This window comes from Jaculus jaculus, chromosome 1 (genome assembly GCF_020740685.1).
Source record: "Jaculus jaculus isolate mJacJac1 chromosome 1, mJacJac1.mat.Y.cur, whole genome shotgun sequence".
NCBI classification, from domain to species: domain Eukaryota; kingdom Metazoa; phylum Chordata; class Mammalia; order Rodentia; family Dipodidae; genus Jaculus; species Jaculus jaculus.
This window is the reverse complement of record NC_059102.1, coordinates 162,541,905-162,565,489: the sequence shown is the minus strand read 5'-3', so window position 1 is coordinate 162,565,489 and position 23,585 is coordinate 162,541,905. Positions and strand designations below refer to the sequence as shown.

The 23,585-nt window shown below is 50.5% G+C and overlaps 2 protein-coding genes across 6 annotated transcripts in view; one reads left to right on the top strand and one right to left on the bottom strand.

Annotated features, from left to right (window-relative positions):
• Nucleotides 1-2,414: 2,414 nt before the first annotated feature.
• Nucleotides 2,415-20,617, top strand: Scyl1 (SCY1 like pseudokinase 1). Of its 5 annotated transcripts, none has more exons than XM_045156996.1 (17): nt 2,415-2,585; nt 2,954-3,094; nt 3,993-4,342; nt 4,796-4,886; nt 4,984-5,139; nt 12,366-12,524; nt 13,371-13,478; nt 13,684-13,797; nt 17,112-17,267; nt 17,842-18,030; nt 18,146-18,221; nt 18,418-18,582; nt 18,806-18,954; nt 19,721-19,789; nt 19,876-20,085; nt 20,166-20,226; nt 20,355-20,617. In XM_045156996.1, the coding sequence occupies exons 1-17, from the start codon at nt 2,475-2,477 to the stop codon at nt 20,477-20,479; spliced, it is 2,430 nt and encodes an 809-aa protein (XP_045012931.1). In that variant the 5' UTR covers nt 2,415-2,474; the 3' UTR covers nt 20,480-20,617. The 5 variants fall into 5 exon arrangements, with proteins under 5 accessions (XP_045012931.1, XP_045012928.1, XP_045012936.1 ...); XM_045156993.1 differs by having other exon boundaries at nt 19,876-20,088; XM_045157001.1 differs by having other exon boundaries at nt 19,718-19,789; nt 19,876-20,067.
• Nucleotides 20,446-23,585, bottom strand: part of Ltbp3 (latent transforming growth factor beta binding protein 3) — a 17,701-nt gene continuing 14,561 nt past the window's right edge. The window contains exons 19-27 of the mRNA XM_004656669.2: nt 23,299-23,427; nt 22,878-23,045; nt 22,616-22,699; nt 22,335-22,463; nt 22,095-22,232; nt 21,617-21,778; nt 21,461-21,541; nt 21,244-21,375; nt 20,446-21,134 (exon numbers count right to left, since the gene is read on the bottom strand). Of these exons, the coding sequence (XP_004656726.1) occupies nt 20,983-21,134; nt 21,244-21,375; nt 21,461-21,541; nt 21,617-21,778; nt 22,095-22,232; nt 22,335-22,463; nt 22,616-22,699; nt 22,878-23,045; nt 23,299-23,427 (1,175 nt within the window). The 3' untranslated portion in view covers nt 20,446-20,982. The remainder of the gene's footprint in view (nt 21,135-21,243; nt 21,376-21,460; nt 21,542-21,616; nt 21,779-22,094; nt 22,233-22,334; nt 22,464-22,615; nt 22,700-22,877; nt 23,046-23,298; nt 23,428-23,585) is intronic.

Sequence of the window (23,585 nt, the reverse complement as noted above, 5' to 3'; positions counted from 1 at the left end):
GGGTGTTTTGAGGTAGGGTCTCACTTTAGCTCAGGCTGACCTGGAATTCACTATGTAGTCTCAGGGTGGCTCAAACTCACAGTGATCCTCCTACCTCTGCCTCCTGAGTGCTGGGATTAAAGGCTTGGGCCAACATGTCTGGCAGCTTCCTGGATAATTTTTAGCCCTGCATCATTTTGTGAAGTTTTCTAGCTACCAAATCAATTCTAAAGCTGTGCCTGGAGCTGTGGAGATGGCTCAGGGTTAGTTAAAGGCAATTGCTTGCAAAGCTGGATGATCATGGTTTGATTTTCTAGTATCTACGTAAAGCCAGATGCACAAAGTGGTACATGTATCTGGAGTTTGTTTGCAGTGGCTAGAGGTCTTGGTGCACCCATTCTCTTTATCTGCTTCTCTCTCTCTCCTTTTCTCAAATAAATAAATAAATATATATATACATATATATTTATTTTTATTTTTATTTTTTTGGTTTTTTGAGGTAGGGTCTCACTCTGGTCTGGGTTGACCTGGAATTAACTCTGTAGTCTCAGGGTGGCCTTGAACTCACAGCAATCCTCCTACCTCTGCCTCCCAAGTGCTGGGATTAAAGGCGTGCGCCACCACGCCCGGCTCAAAATATATTTTTTTTAAAAGTTAAAAAAAGCTGGGCATAGTGGCACTCACCTTTAATTCTAGCACTTGGGAAGCTGAGGTAGGAGGATTGTCATAGTTTGAGGCCACCCTGAGACTATATAGTGAATTTTAGGTCAGCATAGGTCAGACTGAGCCCCTACCTAAAAAAAAAAGATGGCTTAGCGGTTAAGCAAGCACTTGCCTGTGAAGCCTAAGGACCCCAGTTGGAGACTCAATTTCCCAGATGCACTAGGGGCGCATGTGTCTGGAGTTCATTTGCAATGGCTGGAGGCCCTGGCATGCTCATTCTTTCTCTGTATCTGCCTTTTTCTCTCTCTGTCTGTTATTCTCAAATAAATAAATAAAAATAAATAAAAAAGCAAAAACAAAGTTTTTAAAAACAAGCCACGCATGCATATGCATGCCTGTAATCTCAGTGTTGAAGGGGCTACAGACAGGAGGATCACTGAGGCTCTCAGGTTGCCAGTCTAACCACAGAAAATGAAGTCTCTTACCAGAGTCTGTCTCAGTGAAATAAGATGAAAGAATAGAGGACTCTGATATCCTCCGCTGGCCTCCACACCCATGGGCACATCGTGTGCAGATGCTGCATTCACACTCACCACATATTCTACACACACACCAAAGATTAATAAAAAATTGATAAAAAGGGAATATGTCACTAACTAAATGCCACACTCTATGTTCTTAGGCCCTCCTCTCCAACTGTGACTACGACCTTATGGCATCACTCCACTCTAGTTTTGCCTTTCTCCATCATTCCACTCTCACACAGCTCAATCTGTTCTCACCTCTTCAACAGGGTAAGGCTCTAGGTGCCATATTCTAGCATTCAAAACCTCTACTAGCCACCCCTGACAACGCCCATTCCATAGTCACAAGGCCATGTCAGAGAAACTGTAGCTGTGGTTTCTATTCTGTCCTAGGTAGCCAGCACTGTGTCTGGTTTTTTTTTGCCTCCGTGTGACTGTCCCACACAAGCACATGGATATGGCAAGGGGTGAGCAGGTGTTTGCCCAGTGGCTGTTCTGTCAGGTGTGGTGCAGGGCCCTATTTACCCCAGTTTATAAATGGGGGAATTGAAGTTTTCAGAGGCTACTGGATCCGTGTGAATTCCCCCAACCAGTGAGGGGCTTGCCTACCCTTGTCAATCTCTCCTCACCCTCCAAAACCCGTATTCTCTGCCCCTCCCCAGTTCCTGTACCTTCCCTAGACCTTTGCCTCACTCTCTACTCATCCCTACCCCCAATCCTTTCAGGGGCTTTGTCTCCTTGGGCCTTTCTCTTGGTCTTTTCCTCATTTCCCCTGTCACTAATACTATTTTTCCTCCCTGGATGTATAGGAATCAGCTTGGGGACAATCATTCTCCGTAATCTCTGCCTCATTGTTTTACTGTATACACACCCTTTCCTGTTTGTCTCTGCCTAGCAGTCGCCTTCTTCTTCTTTTCCCCCTTTTAGTTCCCATCTCTTCGCCTGTTTCTCCGTCTTTCTCACGCTCTTATCCCTGAAATAACGTTGAGAGGTGGGTTCTATTGTCACGCCCACTTTTTGTGACCCGGCCGCCCTCACTGCTGTCGCCGTCCTGTCGCTCTCACTACCACGTCCCCTTTTGTTTATAAAGACACACACTGGGATGACCTGCTCGGGTAGACTCGGAGGAGAGATGCTCTCAGCTTGAACCCCTGCCCTCGCGCTCTCAGGGGCGGAGAAGTCCGCGCTCGGACAAGCCCCGCCCATCCAGGGCAAAGCCCCGCCCCCAGGGAGCCCCGCCCCGCCCCGGCTCGGGCGGCTGGAGGACCCGGAGCTGAGGCGCCCGAGCCCGCAGCGGCGGCGGGGACGATGTGGTTCTTTGCCCGGGATCCAGTCCGAGACTTCCCGTTCGAGCTCAGCCCGGAGCCCCCCGAGGGCAGCCCACCTGGGCCCTGGGTCCTGCACCGCGGTCGCAAGAAGGTGAGGTGCGCGGCCTTGCTCTGCAGGCCGCGGCAGACCTCGGCCTTGCCTAGTCTGCGCCGCCGGCTCGCACGCCTCGTTCCGGGCCTGACGTGGCGACGGTGGCTGCGGGGCTACGGGCCCGGGAGGGGGGCGGGCAGTGCCGACGTGGCGGGCGACCGGCCCCGAGGGACAGACCGGCGGACCAGACGGGAGGGTCACGTGGGCACAGCCTAGTCTCTCCCCTCCGTCCCCTCCCCCCCCCCCCAGGGCTGTCCTGGAAGAGAACGGGCCTGTCGCCCTTTCCTTCCGCTCTAGGGACAGACTCCAAACCCCAGGCCGATTGCTGAGCTGACCGGCACCCCTCAGGACTCTCTGTCCTCCTCCAGGCCACAGGCAGCGTAGTGTCCATCTTCGTGTATGATGTGAAGCCTGGGGCTGAAGAGCAGACCCAGGTGGCCAAAGCTGCCTTCAAGCGCCTCAAGACTCTTCGGCACCCCAACATCCTATCCTACATTGATGGGTTGGAGGTATCTACCACCTCGTCTGTGTATCTTGCCCCTTCACCCCCTTCTGGTTTCCTACTCCTGTCTTCTCTGACTGATCCTAAAATTCCACCTACAGGCTATTTTATTCTTATATTTATTTGTTTATTTGAGAGCAACAGAGAAAGAGGGAGGAAGGGAGAGAGAAAGGCAGATAGAGAGAGAGAATGGGCGCGCCAGGGCCTCCAGCCATGGCAAACGGCAAACGAACTCCAGACGCGTGCGCCCCCTTGTGTTTCTGGCTAACGTGGGTCCTGGGGAATTGAGCCTCAAACTGGGGTCCTTAGGCTTCACAGGGAAGCGCTTAACCCTAAGCCATCTCTTCATCCCTAGGCTGTTTTATTTTTTAAAAGTTTATTTGAGCTGGAGAGATGGCTCAGCAGTTAAGGCACTGGCCTGCAAAATCTAAAGACCCTGGTTCAGTTCCCCAGTGCCCACATAAAGCCAAATGCACAAAGTGGCGCATGTATCTGTAGTTTGTTTGCCATGGCTGCAGGCCCTGGAGCATTCATTCTCTCTCTGCTCACAAATAAAAATTAAAATGAAAAACAAAAAAAATTATAAAATGAGAAAATATTTATTTGTGTGTGTGTGTGTGTGAGAGAGAGAGAGAACATGCACACCAGGGCCTCCAGCAGCTGCAAATGAACTCTAGACACATGTGCTACCTTGTACATCTGGCTAATGTGGGTCCTGGGGAATTGAACCTGGGTCCTTTGTCTTTGCAGGCAAGTGCCTTAACCGCTTAGCCATCTCTCCAGCTCCACTCATAGGCTTTGGCCCCCTCAGACTTGGTTTCTGCTTCTCTGTTACCCCTCTCTATTACCTCTCTCTTACCTACTCTCTCCAAACCCTGTCCTGATATTCCTGTTTCCTTCTCCAGACTGAAAAGTGCCTCCATGTGGTGACAGAGGCTGTGACCCCACTGGGAACATACCTCAAAACAAGAGCGGAAGCTGGTGGCCCAAAGGAGCAGGAGCTGTCCTGGGGTCTACACCAGATAGTGAAAGCCCTCAGCTTCCTGGTCAATGACTGCAGTCTCATCCACAATAACGTCTGCATGGCCGCTGTGTTCGTAGACAGAGCTGGAGAGTGGAAACTTGGGGGCCTGGACTACATGTTCTCAGCCCAGGGCAATGGTGGCGGACCTCCCCGCAAGGGGATCCCTGAGCTTGAGCAGTATGACCCCCCGGAGTTGTCTGACAGCAGTGGCAGAGCACTCAGAGAGAAGTGGTGGGTAACTGGAGTTGGCATGCATCAATCTGCCTTGGGCTGGAAGCCCCTACAGACTTGGAACCCCAGACAACCTGGCATTCCCCTGCCCCTTCCTGCGTGGCTGGCAGGGAGCCAGGATCTCAGGAGTGGGGCTTATTCTAATGCTTCCAGGGTGGTTGGGCAGGATGGACATAGGCTTAGGCATTGGATGGCTCTGAATTTGAAAACTCTTTAACCCAGAGCAGGTGTCCTTGCTTGTCTGAGCCTTTGTTTCTTTATATATTAAGTGGAGGTAATGAAACCAGCTGTTTGGGGATGATGGGTCAGCTGAGGGACACAGCTAGGGCTTGTTAGTGAGTTCCTGGTACCTAAGGTAGGTTGGAGACCAGTTCTGTCTGTCTGTCTGTCTGTCTGTCTGTGTGTGCGTGTGCACGTGCACCCCTCCTGAGCAGTTCTGGGTCACTGCCACAGGTCAGCAGATATGTGGCGCTTGGGCTGTCTCATCTGGGAAGTCTTCAATGGCCCCCTACCTCGGGCAGCCGCCCTTCGCAACCCTGGGAAGGTAAGTTTCTAGACCTTGCCTATCAGCCCTGCCCCAGCCCTTTCCTCCTTGTCAGCCACCTACCACCCCTTCCCTGACGTGGAGCCTTGTCCTACAGATACCCAAATCCCTAGTGACCCAGTACTGTGAACTGGTGGGAGCCAACCCCAAAGTGCGTCCCAACCCAGCCCGCTTCCTGCAGAACTGCCGGGCCCCTGGTGGCTTCATGAACAACCGCTTTGTGGAGACCAACCTCTTTCTGGAAGAGATTCAGGTGAATTCCCCTCTTGCCTGAACTTTGTCCTATATTACTCTGCACTGCCTTCCACCTGTTTGGGGGGTCCTTCACAACTGGACTCTGTGGGTACAGGCATGGACTATGGAGCTAGGCCCTTTGAGTGCAAACCCTGGCTTCTCAAGTGACTTCCATGCTTGGAGCTGAGCCTGGGTAATAATGCCTCCTTCACAGGGACATGGGGTGAGGTTTGTAAATTCAAAACATGTAGCATAGACAGCTCCTTGCTATCCAGAAGGGATTATCTCCAGGACTCCTGAGGATAGGAAATTGGTGGATGCTCAAGTCTCCAATATAAAATGTCATAGTGCTTGCATGTAACTTAATCCTCCCATATTCTTTTTTTTTTTTTTAATAACATTTTCCATGATTATAAAAAAAATATCCCATGGTAATTCCCTCCCTCCCCACCTCTACACTTTCCCCTTTGAGATTCCATTCTCCATCATATTACCTCCCCATTACAATCATTGTTATTACATATATACAATATCAATCTATTAAGTATCCTCCTCCCTTCCTTTTCTTTTTTTTTTTTTTAAGTATGGCATTTTATTTTATTTATTTGAGAGAGAGGAAGAGAGAGTGAAAGAGATAGATAGAGAGAGAGAGAGAGAGAGAGAGAATGGACACACCAGGGCCTTTAGCCACTGCAAATGAACTCCAGATACATGTACCACCTTGTGTATCTGGCTTTATGTGGGTACTGGGGAATTGAACCTGGGGCCAGAGGCTTTGCTGGAAAGCACCTTATATGCTGAGCAGTCCCTCCAGCCCCTATTTTTTTAAATTAATTAATTTATTTATTTATATGTGTGTGTTTATGGGTGCACCAGGGTCTCTTGCTGCTGCAAGTGAGCACCTGTCAGGCTTTACAAGGTTGGCAAGGGAATCGGACCTGGGCCTACAGGATTTTCAAGCCTTTAACCACTGAACAATTTTCCCAGCCCCATGTTTAAATCATCTCTGGGTGACTTATAATACCTTATATGATGTTCTATATAAATAGTTATGAAACTATGTTGTTTGGGGAATAATGATAAAAAAAAGAAACCCACACATATTTAGTACAGTATGTTCTTTCCTGACTTCTTTTGTTGTTGTTTTTGCTTTGTTGTTTTTGAGGTAGGGTCTCACACTAGCTCAGACTGACCTGAAATTCACTATTTAGTCTCAGGCTCAGGGTAGCCTTGAACTCATGGCGATCCTCCTACCTCTGCCTCCTGAGTGCTGGGATTGAAGGTGTGCACCACCATACCTGGCTTTTTTTTTTTTTTTTTGAGGTAGTGTCTAACTCTAGCCCAGGCTGACTTGGTACTCACAGTGACCCTCTTACTCTGCCTCCCAAGTACTGGGATTAAAAGAGTGTGCCAGAGCTGGAAAGATGGCTTAGCGGTTAAGCACTTGCCTGTGAAGCCTAAGGATCCTGGTTCGAAGCTTGATTCCCCAGGACCCACGTTAGCCAGATGCACAAGGGGGCGCACGTGTCTGGAGTTCGTTTGCAGTGGCTGGAGGCCCTGGCGCGTCCATTCTCTCTCTCTCTCTCTGTCTGTCACTCTCAAATAAATAAAAATTAACAACAAAAAAAGAGTGTGCCACTACGTCCAGTCTCCTGATACGTACACACACACACACGTATATGGTATTTTGTTTTTATTTGAGAGTGAGAGAGAAAGGAAAGAGAGAGAATGGGCACACCAGGGCTTCCAGCCACTGCAAACAAACTCCAGATGGATGTGCCACTTTGTGCATCTGGCTTTATATGGATACTGTGGAATCAAACTTGGATCTTTAGGCTTTGCAGGCAAGTGCCTTAACTGCTGAGCCATCTCTGCAGCCCCTCCTGACATTTTAAAATTTATTTATTAGAGAGTGAGAGGAGAGAATGGGTACACCAGGGCCTCTAGCCACTGCAAACAAACTCCAGATGCATGGGCCATCATGTGCATCTAGCTTAATGTGGTATCTGGAGAATCAAACCTGGATCCTTAGGCTTCGCAGCACGCACCTTAACTGTTAAGCCATCCCTCCAGCCCTCTCCTGACTTTTTAAAAAATTATTATTTTATTTTATTTCTTTGAGAGAGAGAATAGGTGTGCCAGGGCCTTTAGCCACTGTAAATGAACTCCAGACACATGTGCCACCTTGTGTAGTTGGCTTACGTGGGTCCTGGGGAATTGAACCTGAGTCCTTTGGCTCTGCAGGAAAATGCAGTAATCACTAAGCCATCTCTCTAGCCCCTCTCCTGACATTTGTAAGTGTGTGTGGTGTGCTGTGAATGCATGTACACTTGTCTATTATGCACATGTGTGGAGGCCAGAAAAGAATATTGAGTGTCTTCTATCACTCTTCAGCCTTATTTCCTTAAGCTGGAGTCTGTCACTGAACCTGGAGCTGCCATTTTTGTTTATGGTCAAGTCTGGCTAACCCAGTAATTCTCCAGTGCCTGTTCCCCACAGGATTAGAGTTACAGGTGTGCGTGGTTATGTCCTGCTATGTACGTCGGTGCTGGGGATAGAACTCTGGACAAATTAGGTCCTCATGCTTATGCAGCAAGTGCTCTTACCTACTGAGTGATCTCCCCAGCCCCCTTTCCATATATATATACATTTATTGTTGTTGCTTTTGTTTTTTTGAGATAGAGTCTTGTTCTAGCCCCAGCTGACGTGAAATTGACTGTGTGGTCTCAGGCTGGCCTGGCCTCAAACTCATAGTAATCCTTCTACCTCTGCCTCCCTAGTACTAGTACTAAGATTAAAGGTGTGTGCTACCACACCTGGCTTCTTCTTTTTTTTTTTTTTTTTTTTTTTTAGTTTTTTGAGGTAGGGTCTCCCTGTAGCCCAGGCTGACCTGGAATTCACTATGTAGTCTCAGGGTGGCCTTGAACTCATGGCAGTCCTCCTACTTCTGCCTCCCTAGTGCTGGGATTAAAGACATGCACCACCACATTCTGCTTTTAATTTTATTTATTTAATTTTAATTTTAATTTATTTTGTTTATTATTTGAGAGAGAGAGAGAATGGGTGTGCCAGGGCCTTTAGCCACTGCAAATGAACTTGAGATGCATGTGCCACTTTGTGCATCTGGCTTATATGGGTTCTGGGGAGTTGAACCTGGGTCCTTAGGCTTCTCAGGCAAGCGCCTTAATTGCTAAACCATTTCTCCAGCTCCTCATATTTTTTTTATGTGTAGTTGTTGAATCCACTGTGGTGGAACCTGGTGATATGGAAGGCTACTGTGTAGAGTTGGACACACAGTGGCTGCTAGTGACTGCCCTTTTCACTCTAGCAGTGCCATGCCGATACCCTGGTTCTGGTCCCCATGTGTGCCGTGCCCCATTCTGGGCTGTGTGGGGAAGAAGGAGAATCAGACCCAGACCTGCCCTTCAGGACTCAGCAAGGAGTAAACAAATCAGCTCCTCTCCTTTACAACCTCTCATGGTGGGAGAGACAGGAAGCATTAATGAGAAAACCTATACTCCCCCTGTGAGCACTGGAGGGAAAATGACAGAAAAGTGAGATTTGGGCTGGAGAAATGGCTTAGCAGTTAAGGTGCTTGGCTAAGAAGCCTAAAGACCTAGGTTCAAGTTCCCAGTACCCATGTAAGCCAGATGCACAAGTGGCCCATGTGTCTGGAGTTGATTTGCAGTGGTTGGAGGCCCTGGCATGTCCATTCTGTCCCTCTCCATTTGTCTTTCTCTCTCAAATATATTAATTAAAAAAAGAGAAAGGTGTGATTTGAGCTGGGACTCAAAGGGCATGAAAGGAGGAGCCGTAGGGATGGAGACTGGGAGGAGACAGTAGTCACATAGGAAGACGGAAAAGAGGGTGCCTTCTGCTTCACCTGTGAATACAGAAGCTTTGCTCTGACCTAGCCACGTGTGGGGAACACACATGCCTGAGAATCAGGAGTTGAACAGGAAGGTGACAGATACTTCCACACCTCAAAGGAATGCAGTAGAGGGGGAATCTTGGCTGGAGTGGGGGCAAGGAGGCCCTGAGCAGCATCTTTAAAATATATATTTATTTATCTTCAAGGTAGGGTCTCTCTTTAGCCCATGCTGACCTGAATTCACTCTGTAGTCCCAGGCTGGCCTCAGACACATAGCCATCTTTCTACCTCACAGTGATCCTCCTACCTCTGCCTCCAAAGTGCTGGGCATGCACCACCATGCCCGGTCTGTTTATTTAGTTGTGTGTCTCTATCTATCTATCTATCTATCTATCTATCACCTATCTATCTATCTATCTATCTTTCTTTCTTTCTTTCTACTTTTTAAATATCTTACTTTTATTTATTTCAGAGAGCAATACAGAGATAGAGAGAAAGAGGTGGAGAGAGAGAGAATGGGCACACCAGGGCCTCTAGCCACTGCAAAGAAACTCCATATGTATGTGACACCTTGTGCATCTGTCTTACATGGGTCCTAGAGAATTGAACCTAGGTCCTTTGGCATTGCAGGCAAGTGCCTTAACAACTAAGCCTTCTCTTCAGCCCTTTAATATACTTTTAAACATTATTTGTTGAGAGAGAGAGAGAGAGAGAGGAAGAAAGAAAGAAAGGCAGATAGAAAAAATGGCACGCCAGGGCTTCCAGCCACTGTAAACAAACTCCAGATACATGTGCCACCTTGTGCATCTGGGTTACATGGGTCCTTGGGATTCAAACAGAGGTCCTTTGGTTTTGCATAAAAGTGTCTTAACCACTAAGCCATCTCTCCAGCCCAGTTGTGTGTCTTTTAACAAGGTTTTTGCTCTTTGTACCTCAGCTTCCTTGTTGGCAAAATGTGGATTCCATGTAAGCCAGATGCATAAGGTAGTGCATGTGCCTAGAGTTTGTTCACAGCCACTAAAGGCCCTGGTGTGGCCATTCTCTCTCTCTCTCTCTCTCTCTCTCTCTTTCTCTCAAATTAATAAATTAAATTTAAAAAATTGCAAAAAGAAAGCCGGGTATGGTGTCACACATCTTTAATCCCAGCACTTGGGAGGCAGAGGTAGGGGTAGGAGGATCTCTGTGAATTTGAGGCCACGCTGAGACTATATACTGAATTCCAGATCAGCCTGGGCTAGAGTGAGACCCTACCTGGAAAAAGAAAAAAAACAAAATTTACACAAAGAATGTGGATTCCAAGCCAGGCGTGGTGGCACATACCTTTAATCCCAGCACTTGGGAGGCAGAGTTAGGATCCACCTTTTTTGAGTTTGAGACTGCCCTGAGTCTTCACTGTGAATTCCATGTCAGCCTGGGCTAGAGCAAGACCCTACCTCAAAAAACCAAAAAGGAAACAAACAAAAAAAATGGATTTCATTTGTTCCTGCCTCAGCTTTGGGATGATTATTAGAGATGTAATGTGTAGAGGTCTTAGCCTGCAATCTGTTCAGGAAACTTGAGTTGTGGTATTGTAGACTTGGGACAGGGGTATTAGGAGGACCAATAGAGATTGTTGAGCCCAAGGCCTGCCTTGTTTTGGCCCAGCAGGGGGATCAAGTCTAGGGGTAAACAGCACCTATTCCCTGATTTCCCTTGACTCACCAGAAATTCTGCCTAATATATAGTTGTAGATGTGTACAACTTCGGGGAGGGGGTTCAAGTGAGACCCTTACCACTTTAAGACTCAGTCTCCTGGATTGTCGTCATTGAGGACACGCTGATAAAGAGGTCAGTCCTCCTTGGTGATTGCCTTTCTAGTATCAGGTCATTTTGCAGGGTGGTCACTGACAGGTTCCTGCTGTGTGCCAGGCACTGCACTGGCAGCAGCTTTTTTCCTCTTGACATATATTCCTTGTATAAAATACTGGATTTCTGTACGACATTGTTTGTTTTTTTTTTTAAATATTTTAAGCCAAGCAAGGTAGTGCATGTCTTTAATACCAGCACTTGGGAGGCAGAGGTAGGAGGATCGCCATGAGTTTGAAGCCACCCTGAGAATACAGAGTGAATTCCAGGTCAGACCCTACCTCGAAAAACCAAAAAAAAAAAAAAAAAGTTATTATTTTTTTTTGAGAGAAAGAGATAGGGTGTAAGTATGGGCATGCCAGGGCCTCCTGCTACGCAAATGAACTCCAGATGCATGTACCATTTTGTGCATCTGGCTTACATGGGTACTAGAGAATCAAACCCTAGCACCTGTAGGTTTTCTTTGCTTTGTTTGTTTTGGTTTTTCAAGCTAGGATCTGGGATTAAAGGTGTGCATCGCCTGGCTTCTCTCTCTCTCTCTCTTTTTTATTTTTATATAGACAGGCTCTTGCTGTGTAATCCAGGCTAGGCTTATTCTTTTTCTTTTCTTTTTTCAAGATAGGGCCTCACTCTAGCCCAAGCTGACCTGGAACTCTGTAGCTCCAGGCTTGCCTCAAATTCACAGCAGTCCTACCTTTTTTTCATATATATGAAATATAAATATATGTATATATATACATACTTATACATATGTATATATATTTACATTTCTATTATATAAAATAATATAAATATAATATGGTCTTGAACTCGTAATCCTACCTCTGCCTCCCAAGTATTGGAATTATAAAGGCATGTGCTACCACACCCAGCTCACATGTACTGCTTTGTGCATTTGGCTTTAGGTAGGTCCTGGGGAATTGAACCTGTGCCAGCAAACGTTGTAAGCAAGTGTCTTTAACCACTGAGCAGTCTCCCTAGCCCAGGCCAGACTAGTCTTAAACTCAATATATTTTAGGGTGGGCTCGAGCTCTGTCTTTCTACCCCCTGGAGTGCTAGGATTACAGGCATGAACAACCATATCCATCTTGCTGGCAGCTTTTAAAAAATTTTCTGAGGTAGAGTCTTACTCTAGCTCAGGCTGACCTGGAATTCACTATGGAGTCTCAGGGTGGCCTCGAACTCATGGAGATCCTTCTACCTCTGCCTCTGGGTGCTGGGATTAAAGGCATATGCCATCACACCCAGCTTGCTGGCAGCTTTTACGTATAGTTTTGGGTTGAATCCTCAGAACAATCCCAAGAGGTGGGAGAGTTGTTATACTCTGGAGGATGTTATTTCATGGAGAAACTTGCTCATGGTCATCTGCCTAAGTGGGAGAGCTGGGCTTTGAACCCAGGCATTTAGGCCCCAAAGCCCCCCACATTGCTTTTGCTCCTTTAGGCTGGTTGGCCTCTGTCCTCATCTGTATCTTGGGGTGTGCATTATTGGGCTGGTTTCCCCCCTGAGCTCTGTCCTTGTGCCCCCAGATCAAAGAGCCAGCTGAGAAGCAGAAGTTCTTCCAAGAGCTGAGCAAGAGTCTGGACTCCTTTCCTGAAGATTTCTGTCGGCACAAGGTGCTGCCCCAGCTGCTGACTGCCTTTGAGTTTGGCAATGCTGGGGCCGTCGTCCTCACACCTCTCTTCAAGGTAAGTGGGGCCAGGAGTCCCTATTAAGAGTGACCTGGAAGGCCTGGAGCCTCAGGAGCTATGTGCCAGGCTGCTGGGGAGCATCCTGAGGTGAGCAGTCCAGACAGGGTAGACGCAGGCCCCTAGGAAGAGGAGCTTCTTGCCTACATCCTTGTGGCTCAGCAGACACTGGCTACCAGACCAGCTGCAGGGAGGCTGGGGGACTTCTTTTCCTTGGGGAAGAGAGACCCCGTGCTACTGGATTTCTTCTTGTTTTAGAACCTTTCTCCATTGTCCCATGACAGCTCACGGTCCTGACCTATGTATCCTGGCCCCAGAGGATTCCCTGTCCTCCACCCCCCTTCCTACCTTCCCTCCCAGCCACTCACCTTCCTCGCTTGCAGGGGCTAGATCCTCCCTGCTTCCTTAGTCTCCAGTCTGTCTTTAAACTGGCACCTACCCATCCTTGGAGACACTTCCTTTGAAGATACTTGCTGGAAGAGAAGAGAGAGCCATCAAATTCTATTTAACTGGAACCTCCAGAAACTCCAGGCAAAATTATGTGTGCATGTGGTGGAGAAGTACCATTTTATAGGGCATGGCATAGAGATCTCAGCACCCAAAAGTAAAAACAACAAAAAGAGACCCACAAATAACAGACCTAAAAAGGCTTCAGACCAGGGCTAACAGAGGCAGAGTGTGGGTAGATGGGCAGAGGGACTGCTGAGGAAATGCTCCCACACTCAGGCATTACCTCATTCTCACCCTGAGAACCCAGGAGCCAAGTCTGAACAAGGTGAAGGAGCCCCATGAAGTCACCCTGGTCCTGTGGATGTGGCTGAGCCCCTCTTCCTGCTCCTCCCTCAGGTGGGCAAGTTCCTCAGTGCCGAGGAGTACCAGCAGAAGATTATCCCTGTGGTGGTGAAGATGTTCTCATCCACTGACCGCGCTATGCGCATCCGCCTCCTCCAGCAGGTGAGGGCCTCTGCCAGGGCCTGCCCTGGTCCTCCCTCCCAGATTCTACCCTGGATGCAGTCACCTCCAACTTCAGGCAAGTGGCTGGAGCCCTTGCCTAGGCTTCCAGTGCCTACACTGGAAAAACCAAAGTGGTGTGACTCTGCAGCCATGGTAGGGGTGGGGAGGGGCCAGCCATGTTCTCACACCCCACATTGGATCACAGATGGAACAGTTCATCCAATACCTCGATGAGCCAACAGTCAACACCCAGATCTTCCCCCATGTTGTACATGGCTTCCTGGATACCAACCCTGCCATCCGGGAGCAGACGGTCAAGGTGAGTGTGGCTAGGCCCAGAGTGGCCACCCTTGGTTTGGTTTGTGCCTGTGGGTGTGAGCAGATTATGAAGGATCCATGTGTAGGAATAATGCCAATTGAGGCCCTTGATGGAACTCTTCAGGCAGCAGGGCTTTGTAGAGGGGCACAGCCTAGAATACTATAAGCAGAAGCTCACTGAGCAGCTCTCTATGTATACCTGGACCCCTGCTGGGATTCAGAGGACATGGGAAGCTAAGTTCCCTGACCTTGAATAGGACAGAGAATGGGCTTGGCAGACAGTAAACAATTAGAAAATATATATTTCATTGGAAAGTAAAGGAGAGCTGGGCATGGTGGCACATGCCAGTAATCCCAGCACTTTGGAGGCTGAAGTGGGAGGATCATTGTAAATTCCCATGGTGGGGCGGGGCATCATGGCAGAGTCTGAGGTATAGTTCTGAGGAAGTAGGAAGGGAGAGGAAGAGACTGGGATAAGATGCCCCATGGGTATTTCCATAAAGACTCACACATTCAAGTGGGTCCCACTTGCCAAGTTTCCATCACTTCTCAATAGCCAATTCCTGAATCCCTCAATGGATTTACCAATTGATGAGTTCACAACTTTCTTTAGAGCCCCAAAACTGGGCCTTGTTTGTTTCCCCTCTTGGAAAGCTCTTGTGTTACTGAATAGGCCATTCATATATTTGAGGTATCCCTTTATCTTTGATAGTATATTTCTCTGAGTGTTTAACACCAAGCAGGTAGCCAAAATTTTATCGAGAACTAATTTTGGAGGTCACTAATGGCTCTCCAAAGAAGACTTTAGGGTCCCAGGAGTAGCCCTATAGCTTACTTGTGTTTTCTGTCTGTCAGAATGAGTCAGAGCCATGCTGGCCAAGTAGTTTTCCTTTCTGTGGGAAGCCAGGAGGACTGATTTCTCCTCAGGTGTGACTTGCCTCTTTCAGACTGTACACCAATTTTTTGTTTCTGGGTCTCCATGTCCTCCATGATCAGGAAGACAGGTGACTTACCAGGAGGGGTCCAGTGTAGAAGTATCCCATCAGAGAGTGAGACGCTACCTCAAAAAAAAAAAAAAAGTGTCTCATCATCTCCAGTATCCTCATGACCTGGGAACAGGGGCCAAAATAGGCCTTTTGTTTTGTTTTGTTTTTTTGAGGTAGGGTCTCACTCTAGCCCAGGCTGTCCTGGAATTCACTATGGAGTCTCAGGGTGGCCTCGAACTCATGGCAATCCTCCTACCTCTGCCTACCAAGTGCTGGGATTAAAGGTGTGTGCCATCACACCTGGCTTCAAAATAGGCCTTTAAAAAAATATTTTATTTATTTTACAGAGAAAGAGGGAGGGAGGGAGAGCGAGAGAGAGAATGAATGGGCGTGTCAGGGCCTCCAGCCACTGCAAATGAACTCGACATGTGTGCCCCTTTGTGCATCTGGCCAACATGGGTCCTGGGGAATCAAACCTGGGTTCTTTGGCTTTGCAGGCAAGTGCCTTAACTGCTAAGCCATCCCTCTAGCCCAGTATTGGCTTTTTTTGCTCTAGTGATTCCATTGGCTTTGGCTTCTATGTTGGTTATTAATATGAAAGGCCCAAGAATTCAGAAGCCCAGAAATACTATCACGCTCCAAAGGGAGCTTAAGCGGGCCCCTGCATACCTCAAACTCCAGGCTATACTCTCTGTTGGAAGCAAGTAAAGAATCCCTCTTCTCATTATATCAGAGCCCGCTCCTAATATAAAACTAGGTAAAAGGGGTATGAGATAGCCCTCAAGGATGGGAAATAAGTAATAAAGTGAACCACTTATCTGGTTTCTGTAAATAGCCTGCACCATGAGCCCTAATAGCCTGCACCGTAAGCCTTAGTAGCCCGCACCATAAGCCGTAGCAGCCTGCCTCAGACCACCAAGGTCATAGGAGACTGATACCACACTTTACTACTCCCTCTTACAAATACACTTCAGAACGGAAGTGACACTAACGTTGAAGGGTGTACATATATGGCACATTTGATTACTGAAACCTATCCAGTTAAAGAATTACATCAATACTGGGCGTGGTGGTGCATGCCTTTAATCCCAGCACTCTGGAGGCAGAGGTAGGATTGCTGTGAGTTCGATGCCACCTGGAGACTACATAGTGAATTCCAGGTCAGCCTGAGCTAGAGTGAGACGCTGCCTTGAAAAAACAAGGGAAGCCGGGTGTGGTGGCGCACGCCTTTAATCCCCGCACTTGCGAGGCAGAGGTAGGAGGAGGCAGAGGTAGAAGGAGGCAGAGGTAGGAGGATCACTGAGTTCGAGGCCACCCTGAGACTACATAGTGAATTCCAGGTCAGCCTGGGCTAGAGTGAGACCCTACCTTGAAAAACAAAACAAAACAAAAAAAAGAAAGAAAAGAAAAAAAGGGGGAAAAAAAGGAATTTAAAGAATTACATCAATGTTAAATATATATATATATATATATATATATATATATTATTTTATTTTGCACGTGGAGAGAGACAGGAGAGAGAGAGAGAATGGGCACACCAGGTCCTCTAGCCACTGCAAACGAACTCCAGTTGCTTGTGCCAACTTGTGCATCTGACTGTACATGGGTACTGGGGAACCAAACCTGGGTAATTAGGCTTTGCAGGCAAGCACCTTAACTACTGAGCCATCTCTCCAGCCCCCTTAAAAATACTCTTATTAAAGCCGGGCGCAGTGGCACATGCCTTTAATCCTAGCACTTGGGAGGCAGAAGTAGGAGGACTCCAAGAGTTTGAGGCCACCCTGAGACTCCATAGTAAATTCCAGGTCAGCCTGGGCTAGAGTGAGACCCTACCTCGAAAAACAAAAATAAATAAATAAATAAAAATAAACAAGATTAGGCCCAGTGTGGTGATGCACGACTTTAATCTCAGCACTTGGGAGGCAGAGGTGGGAGGATGGCCATAAGTTTAAGGCCACCCTGAGACTTTATATAGTGAATTCCAGGTCAGTCTGAGCTAGAGCAAGACCCTACCTCGGAAAAAGAAAAAAAAAAAGATGTAAAGCAAATTTAGCAATTTGTAGGTCATTAGTGACCTCAGCCTGGGGTTTGTTAGCCTCAAAGTTGAGAGGAATCAGAGAAATGAGAGCCAGAGTGCAGGCAAATTTCTGAGGACTTGCTGTAAAGGGGGCACAGAGAAATGGGAGGTCTCCTTCCTCACCATGCTAAGGTTAGGTTTGGACTGAGTGTTTTTGCAGGGCTCTGGCAGGTCTGCTAATACCAGTGATTTGTGCGTTCTCCCAGTAGACCATTCTTGCCCTGGCTCACAGTACCTGCTGTCCCCCCACAGTCCATGCTCCTCCTGGCTCCGAAGTTGAATGAGGCCAACCTCAATGTGGAGCTGATGAAACATTTTGCACGACTGCAAGCCAAGGATGATCAGGGTCCCATCCGCTGCAACACCACGGTCTGCCTAGGAAAAATTGGCTCCTACCTCAGTGCCAGTGTGAGTGTCCTGCACAGCTGTCCTGGACCACAGCTACCTCCAGGGCCCGGCATCATATGTATGTGGACTCATTCTCCTAGAGACCCAGCCTCTGAGCATTGTCAGCCGTAATGGCCGGCTGGAGGTGGAGTCCAGTGGACTACACAGGCAGCAGGGAGTGGGTCTGGGTTCTGAGCCCAGGTCTGCTTAGCTCCAAGCTTTCATGTATCCCCTCAACCAGGGTTTGCGCAGCAGGGAGTGGGTCTGGGTTCTGAGCCCAGGTCTGCTTAGCTCCAAGCTTTCATGTATCCCCTCAACCAGGGTTTGCAAACTCAAACCCTGCTAGGCCCAGACAATTGACAGGAATGAATGACTGGGGCAACAGGCAGGGAGGAAGGGAGGTATATGCCCAGCTCCAGGGTACCTGCCCGACGTGGAGCCTGAAAGCAGCATGGGACCAATGCTGGGAGAAGCCTAGATCCAGATTTGCAGTGAATTCTCCCCCTGTCCTGGGGAGTAAGACCTGGTAGTTTGGGGCCCAGTGTTGACCCTTATATGCTTAAGAGTCTTCTCCCTTGTCCATCTGGGCTCCCAGACTAGACACAGGGTCCTCACCTCCGCCTTCAGCCGGGCCACTAAGGACCCATTTGCACCATCCCGGGTTGCGGGTGTCCTGGGCTTTGCTGCTACGCACAACCTCTACTCGATGAACGACTGTGCCCACAAGATCCTGCCTGTGCTCTGTGGCCTCACTGTGGACCCTGAAAAATCTGTGAGGGACCAGGTAAGATAGCTGGGTCAGGCCTTGGAGCTATGCTGTAAGGGGTGTCTAGGCCCTTGCTGGCCTAACAGATATACAAACCCTAGAGCCCCCAGCTCAGCACCTTGCTACCCCATAGGCTTTCAGGGCCATCCGAAGTTTCCTGTCCAAACTAGAGTCTGTGTCAGAGGATCCTACCCAGCTTGCAGAAGTAGGTGAGTGGCCCACACTAATATTCTTTCCCCATTGGAACATCTGAGTGCTGAAAAAAGCCCTAGTGAACTGAGTTGACTTCCTGGTCCATAGCTGGGAGGACCTGGGCTTGGAGGAGGGTAGGGCTGCTGTAGCTCACTGTATTGCAGTTTGTACTTAGCCGTAGAGGCTCATACCTGCTTCTGTCTTATTGTCCAGAGAAGGATGTTCATGCAGCGTCCAGTCCTGGGACAGGAGGAGCTGCAGCCAGCTGGGCAGGCTGGGCCGTGACCGGGGTGTCCTCACTCACCTCCAAGCTGATCCGTGCACACCCCATAGCTACACCAGCAGAGACCAATGTGCCCCAGAGACCAGTGCCAGAGGGTGAGTGTCTCAGCCCGGCTGCATCAGCTGAAAGGGCTGGGAGGTGGTGGTCCCTATGAACTACGTCAAGCTCCCTTTAGGTGGTGATGGTGACAGGGACAGTGGGCATGAAATGAGGTCTAGTCCTTTTGGGCTGCTTTGGTGCTCCTCCTATACCTCTTCCCTTAGCAACCTCTACCCTGTCCCAAGATTTTCCTGAGAGCTCAGGGACTTTGTTCCACAGGACATCCTGCTCCGGCCCCTACCCCTGTCCCTGCCACTCCACTGGCCTCGAGCCATTGGGAAACACAGGAAGAGGAAAAGGACACAGCCACAGCAGAGGACAGCACCACTGCTGACAGATGGGATGACGAGGACTGGGGCAGCTTGGAGGTGAGCGGGGCTAAGGCGGCCTCCCAAGAGGACCCCAGCTCAAGGCCACAGGCCACCCTTCGAGGAGTGTATGTGGCTACAGTGGGGCCTGTCCTCATCTACGTGGCATCCTGGCAGGTTGGCCTTACAGAGTTGTCTGTGGTAGGCTACACATGGCAGCTGAGTCCCTGTGCAACTCCAGAGACTCCCTGGAGTAGAGTCAGAAAGGAAAGGCCTGGCAGACAGTGGTTGGGATGTCCACAGGGCTTCTCACCCCTCTCCACACCCCATCCTTTCTCCATCTGTTCTGCCTACCCAGTCCCAGAATGAGCAAGGAAAGGCCACCCCAGGACTAGATGCAGACCAGGCCTTCCAGGGGTGGCCAAGGATGGAAAAGGAGCTGCTCCCAGGGAATCATACAGAGTTCCAGGATAGTTTCCTCATCCTTGGCCTCATGGAGGGATGACGGCAGGTAGCAGTCAGAATGTCAGCTTTATTATGAGGGAAGAAAAGAAGATAAAAGATGAAGGGTATCTAGGTGTGGTGGTGCACACCTTTAATTCCAGCACTTGGAAGGCAGAGGTAGGAGGATCCCTGTGAGTTCAAGGCTAGTCTGAGACTGCATAGTGAATTCCACCTCAGCCTAGGCTAGAGAGAGACCCAACCTTGGTGATGGTGGTGGGGAACCAAAGGGTGTTTGGAAGGGGCTGGGGCCAACATACTTGCCCTTTTGGGGGTTGAGAATATTATTGGTCATGTCTCCCTTCTCTCCCCTGACTTGCAGCAGGAAACCGAGTCTGTTTTGGTTCAGCAGGATGACTGGAGTGCCAGGGACCAAGGGAGCCAAGATGAACAGGTGAGTGGGGTCAGGCAGAGGTATGTGTGGAATGAGATGTAGCCCTTCACCCCACAAGTCTACCTGTACCTCCCATTCTTCCACAGGTCAGGCAAAACTCAGATCATAAACCAGCTGAGTCAGACTGGAGCAGCTGGGAAGCTGAAGGTTCCTGGGACCAGGGCTGGCAGGAGCCCAGCTCTCCAGAGCCACCCCCTGAAGGCACCCGGCTGGCCAGCGAATATAACTGGGGTGGCGCAGAGCACAGTGACAAGGGTGACCCCTTTGCTGCCTTGTCTGTACGTCCCAGTGCCCAGGTAGTAGTCTCATGAGAGTGCAGACTTGGGTAAACTCACTGGGAGTTGGCATCCACTCTAGCCTGCACTTCCTTTTTCAGCCTAGGCCAGACTTGGACTCATGGGGTGAAGACAACTGGGAGGGCTTGGAGCCTGAGAGCCGTAAGTGTTTCCCATGGAGGGCTGACAGGCTAGGGCTTTGGGCCACCAGCCCAGCATGGTAAGGGCAGGTGTTGGGGTAGAAAGCTGAGACCTGGGAAGTCCAGCCAGCCTCTCCTACCCAACAACAGGACAGACGAAGGCTGAGCTGGCCCGGAAAAAGCGGGAAGAGCGGCGGAGGGAAATGGAGGCCAAACGCGCAGAGAAAAAGGCAGCCAAGGGCCCTATGAAGCTGGGAGCCCGAAAGCTGGACTGAACCCTGGGAATGGGCACTTCCAGCCACTGGAGAGCAGGCCCCACAGATGTATTTATTGTACAAACCATGAGAGCCCGGCAGGCCAGGCCAGGCACATCTCCTGTACATAATCAGAGTCACAATAAATTCTATTTCACATCTCTGGTCTTGGGCTCCTTTCAGCCTTCTGCTGGGGTCTGGTGTACTGTAGTCCCAACCAACCGCAGATGTGAACATCAAGTTGCTTTGAAAGCCAAGAGTAAATTAATGAGGAACAATCTGATTTAACACTTTCTAGGAATTGTCCTCAGAGAGGAATGCTGGTAGCACCCTATAAACACAACGGCCACTGAGCCAGACAGGGTGCTGTGAGCAGCCTCCAGTGTTGGGGTGCAGGAAGGGGGTCTATGGGCCTTGGAGGATCTCAGGGTCCATTCCCCCTGGTTGGCAAAGGTGATAACTCATCCCCAGTATCGGTGGACACCCCTTGGTGATAACCACCGAGGTGTGGGCCAAGGACTGCTTCAGCGTCGCCGCTGGGGCACGCAGGCCCCGTGTGGACGGCTGCGCGTGAAGCCGGCTTTACAAACACAGCGGAAGGAACCGCTAGTATTCACGCAGCGCTCGCTCTTGCACAGCAGCCCGCGCTGGTTCAGCTCTCTGCACTCGTCAATATCTGCAGGTAGGGGTGACAGGGACACCGTCTGGGCTTAGAATCTAGTACCAACATGATGGTATCCAACCCAGCTGCTAGCTGTGCCCCTTAGACCTACAGTGTTGCTCACCTACACAGCGGGCACGGGAGGCATCTAGCTGAAAGCCACCAGGACACTCGCACACTGCGCCACCAGGCCGAGGCACACAGCGGCCGCTGACACAGCGACATTCATCAGAGTCTTCTTCGGAGCTGTCTTCCTCTGTATGGGGAGCAGGAATATGGACTTCATCGCTGGGACAGCAGACAGTCTCCCACTGTGCCATTGGTCCCTTGGCCTCACTCACCTCTAGGAGGTTTTCCCAGTAGCAGTGGACTTGTGTCCCAGAAGGAATTGCTCTCACTCTGAGAAGTTGGGCACTGGGACCCTGGAAAGGGGGAGAGGCGTCAGTGATACTGTTGGATCCCCACTCCTGTCCCTAGTCCCTTCAGGGGTGACTCACCCATGCCACGTGGTGGGCACGGTCGGCATTGGGTGCCCCAGCCACGGCCCTGGCGACAGCAGCAGTCATCGAAGGTGAGGGCAGGCCCGGTCAGGGGGCCCATACACATGCCGTCTTCTCCACGCTGGCCCCAGCACACTTCACGCCGCTCGGGGCCGTGCTCTGGGGGAAGACCGGCATCACAACGGAACCCCACAAGGCAGTCCTTTTTGCCCATCTACATGGCTGTGGTCTCCCTAGGCAACACCCGACCCACAAGACCCAGAGTCTGGCCCCGGGGCGACTGTCGCCCTCACCCGCCTGGCTCTCAGGAAGCTGGCTGCCTGGCTCGCGCACCCAGGGTGGATGAGACACGCAGCGGCCTGGACAGCAAGCGAGTCCTAGCACTAGTCTACGGGCACCCAAGGGAGTGGGTGGGGGTGGCAATCACAGTGTGCCCGGGGCTCCACCCCTCGCTGCTTCCCCGCCAGGGCCTCACCCCGCTCTTCCGGGTTCAGGCACTGGCGCTGAGCCGGGCTGTACTCGGCCGGGGGCGTGCAGGCGCAGCGGTAGCCGCCGCGCGTGTTCTCACACACGCCGTTCCTGCAGTTGGACTCATCCAGGCACTCGTCCACGTCTGCGGGGACCAAGAGCGCTGGTGACCGGGGCGGGCCCGCAGCTGGGGAAGCTGGCGCGTCTCCCGCCGCTTTCCCGGGCCGCTTTGCCACACCGCGCTCACCCACGCACTCCAGCAGGTTGCCGTCGTAGTAGAAGCCCTGCTTGCAGTAGCACTCGTAGCCCGGCTGCGTATTCACGCACTTGCCCTCCTTGCAGATCTCCGCCCCGAACAGCACACACTCGTCGATGTCTGCGGGGTGACAGGGGCGCGAGGGCAAGCTGACCGAGGGACCAGGTAGGGCTTTCCGGGGAAGGCGGGGCGGGGCTGACCCGGTGCCCGCCCGCCCCACTTCCAGCAAAGCCAGACCACAGGAGCTGGGGCAGAGCCGGGCCGGGGCTTACCGCGGTGGGCTGGAATGCCATAGTTGACAATGTTGTTGTCTTGCGTGTAGCCTTTTCCGTCGGGACAAAGGCTGTGAAACTCAGCTGTGAGGAGAGGCCGGGGAAGGGAAGGAGGCAGGGCTGAGTGCATGCCTGCCAGCCATCGGGCGCAGGTGGAAGCGCTCTGCGTCCTTTCCCAACTACCCAGCGGGAACCATTCCCCCATTTAGTTTCCCAATGAATAAACTAGGACTCAAGGAAAGGGACATGGCCAGCTCCTGACCTGAGCTGTAGACTGGGCAGGGATAGATCTCGCAGTGATCTCCCCAACCAGCCCCCAATGAGCAGCAGCACTCCTGTTGGGTAACATTGGTGGCCAGTACACTGTCGCAGAACACCGTGTCATCGAAGTTAAGGTAGCATTCCTTCTTGTAGTGTGGCTGCTCCACCTCTGAGGGGGGACAGGCAGCTCAAGGTTATGTATTACCTTGACCCTTTCTGCTCAGCTCGCCCACAGCATCACTATCCCCATTTTTACTGGCTCCCTTTGTCATGTGAGATGTATGGCTCCTTCAGACTCCCCCAGGAAAAAGGGATTTCTTCCCATACCCGAAATTCTGAAGGGTAGAACCAGGGCACATCTCTGAGCCCCAGCTGCCGCACCAGGAGTTGTCTAGTTTGAACAAAAGCCAAAGTATGCTCACCTTCACAGCCGTGCTGGTCCTGGGTGGGTGTGAAGCCCTCATCACAGACACAGACGTATGAGCCCTGCAGATTCTCACACGCTCCATGGGGCAGGCACAAGCCTGGGTCTTGGCTGCATTCATCTATATCTAAGGGGAGCAAGAAGAGCAGGAAGCAGCCGGGCATAGTGGTGCACGCACTTAATCCCAGCCCTCAGAAGGCAGAGGTAGGAGGATCACCATGAGTTTGAGGCCACCCTGAGACTACAGAGTGAATTCCAGGTCAGCCTGGGCTAGAGTGAGACCCT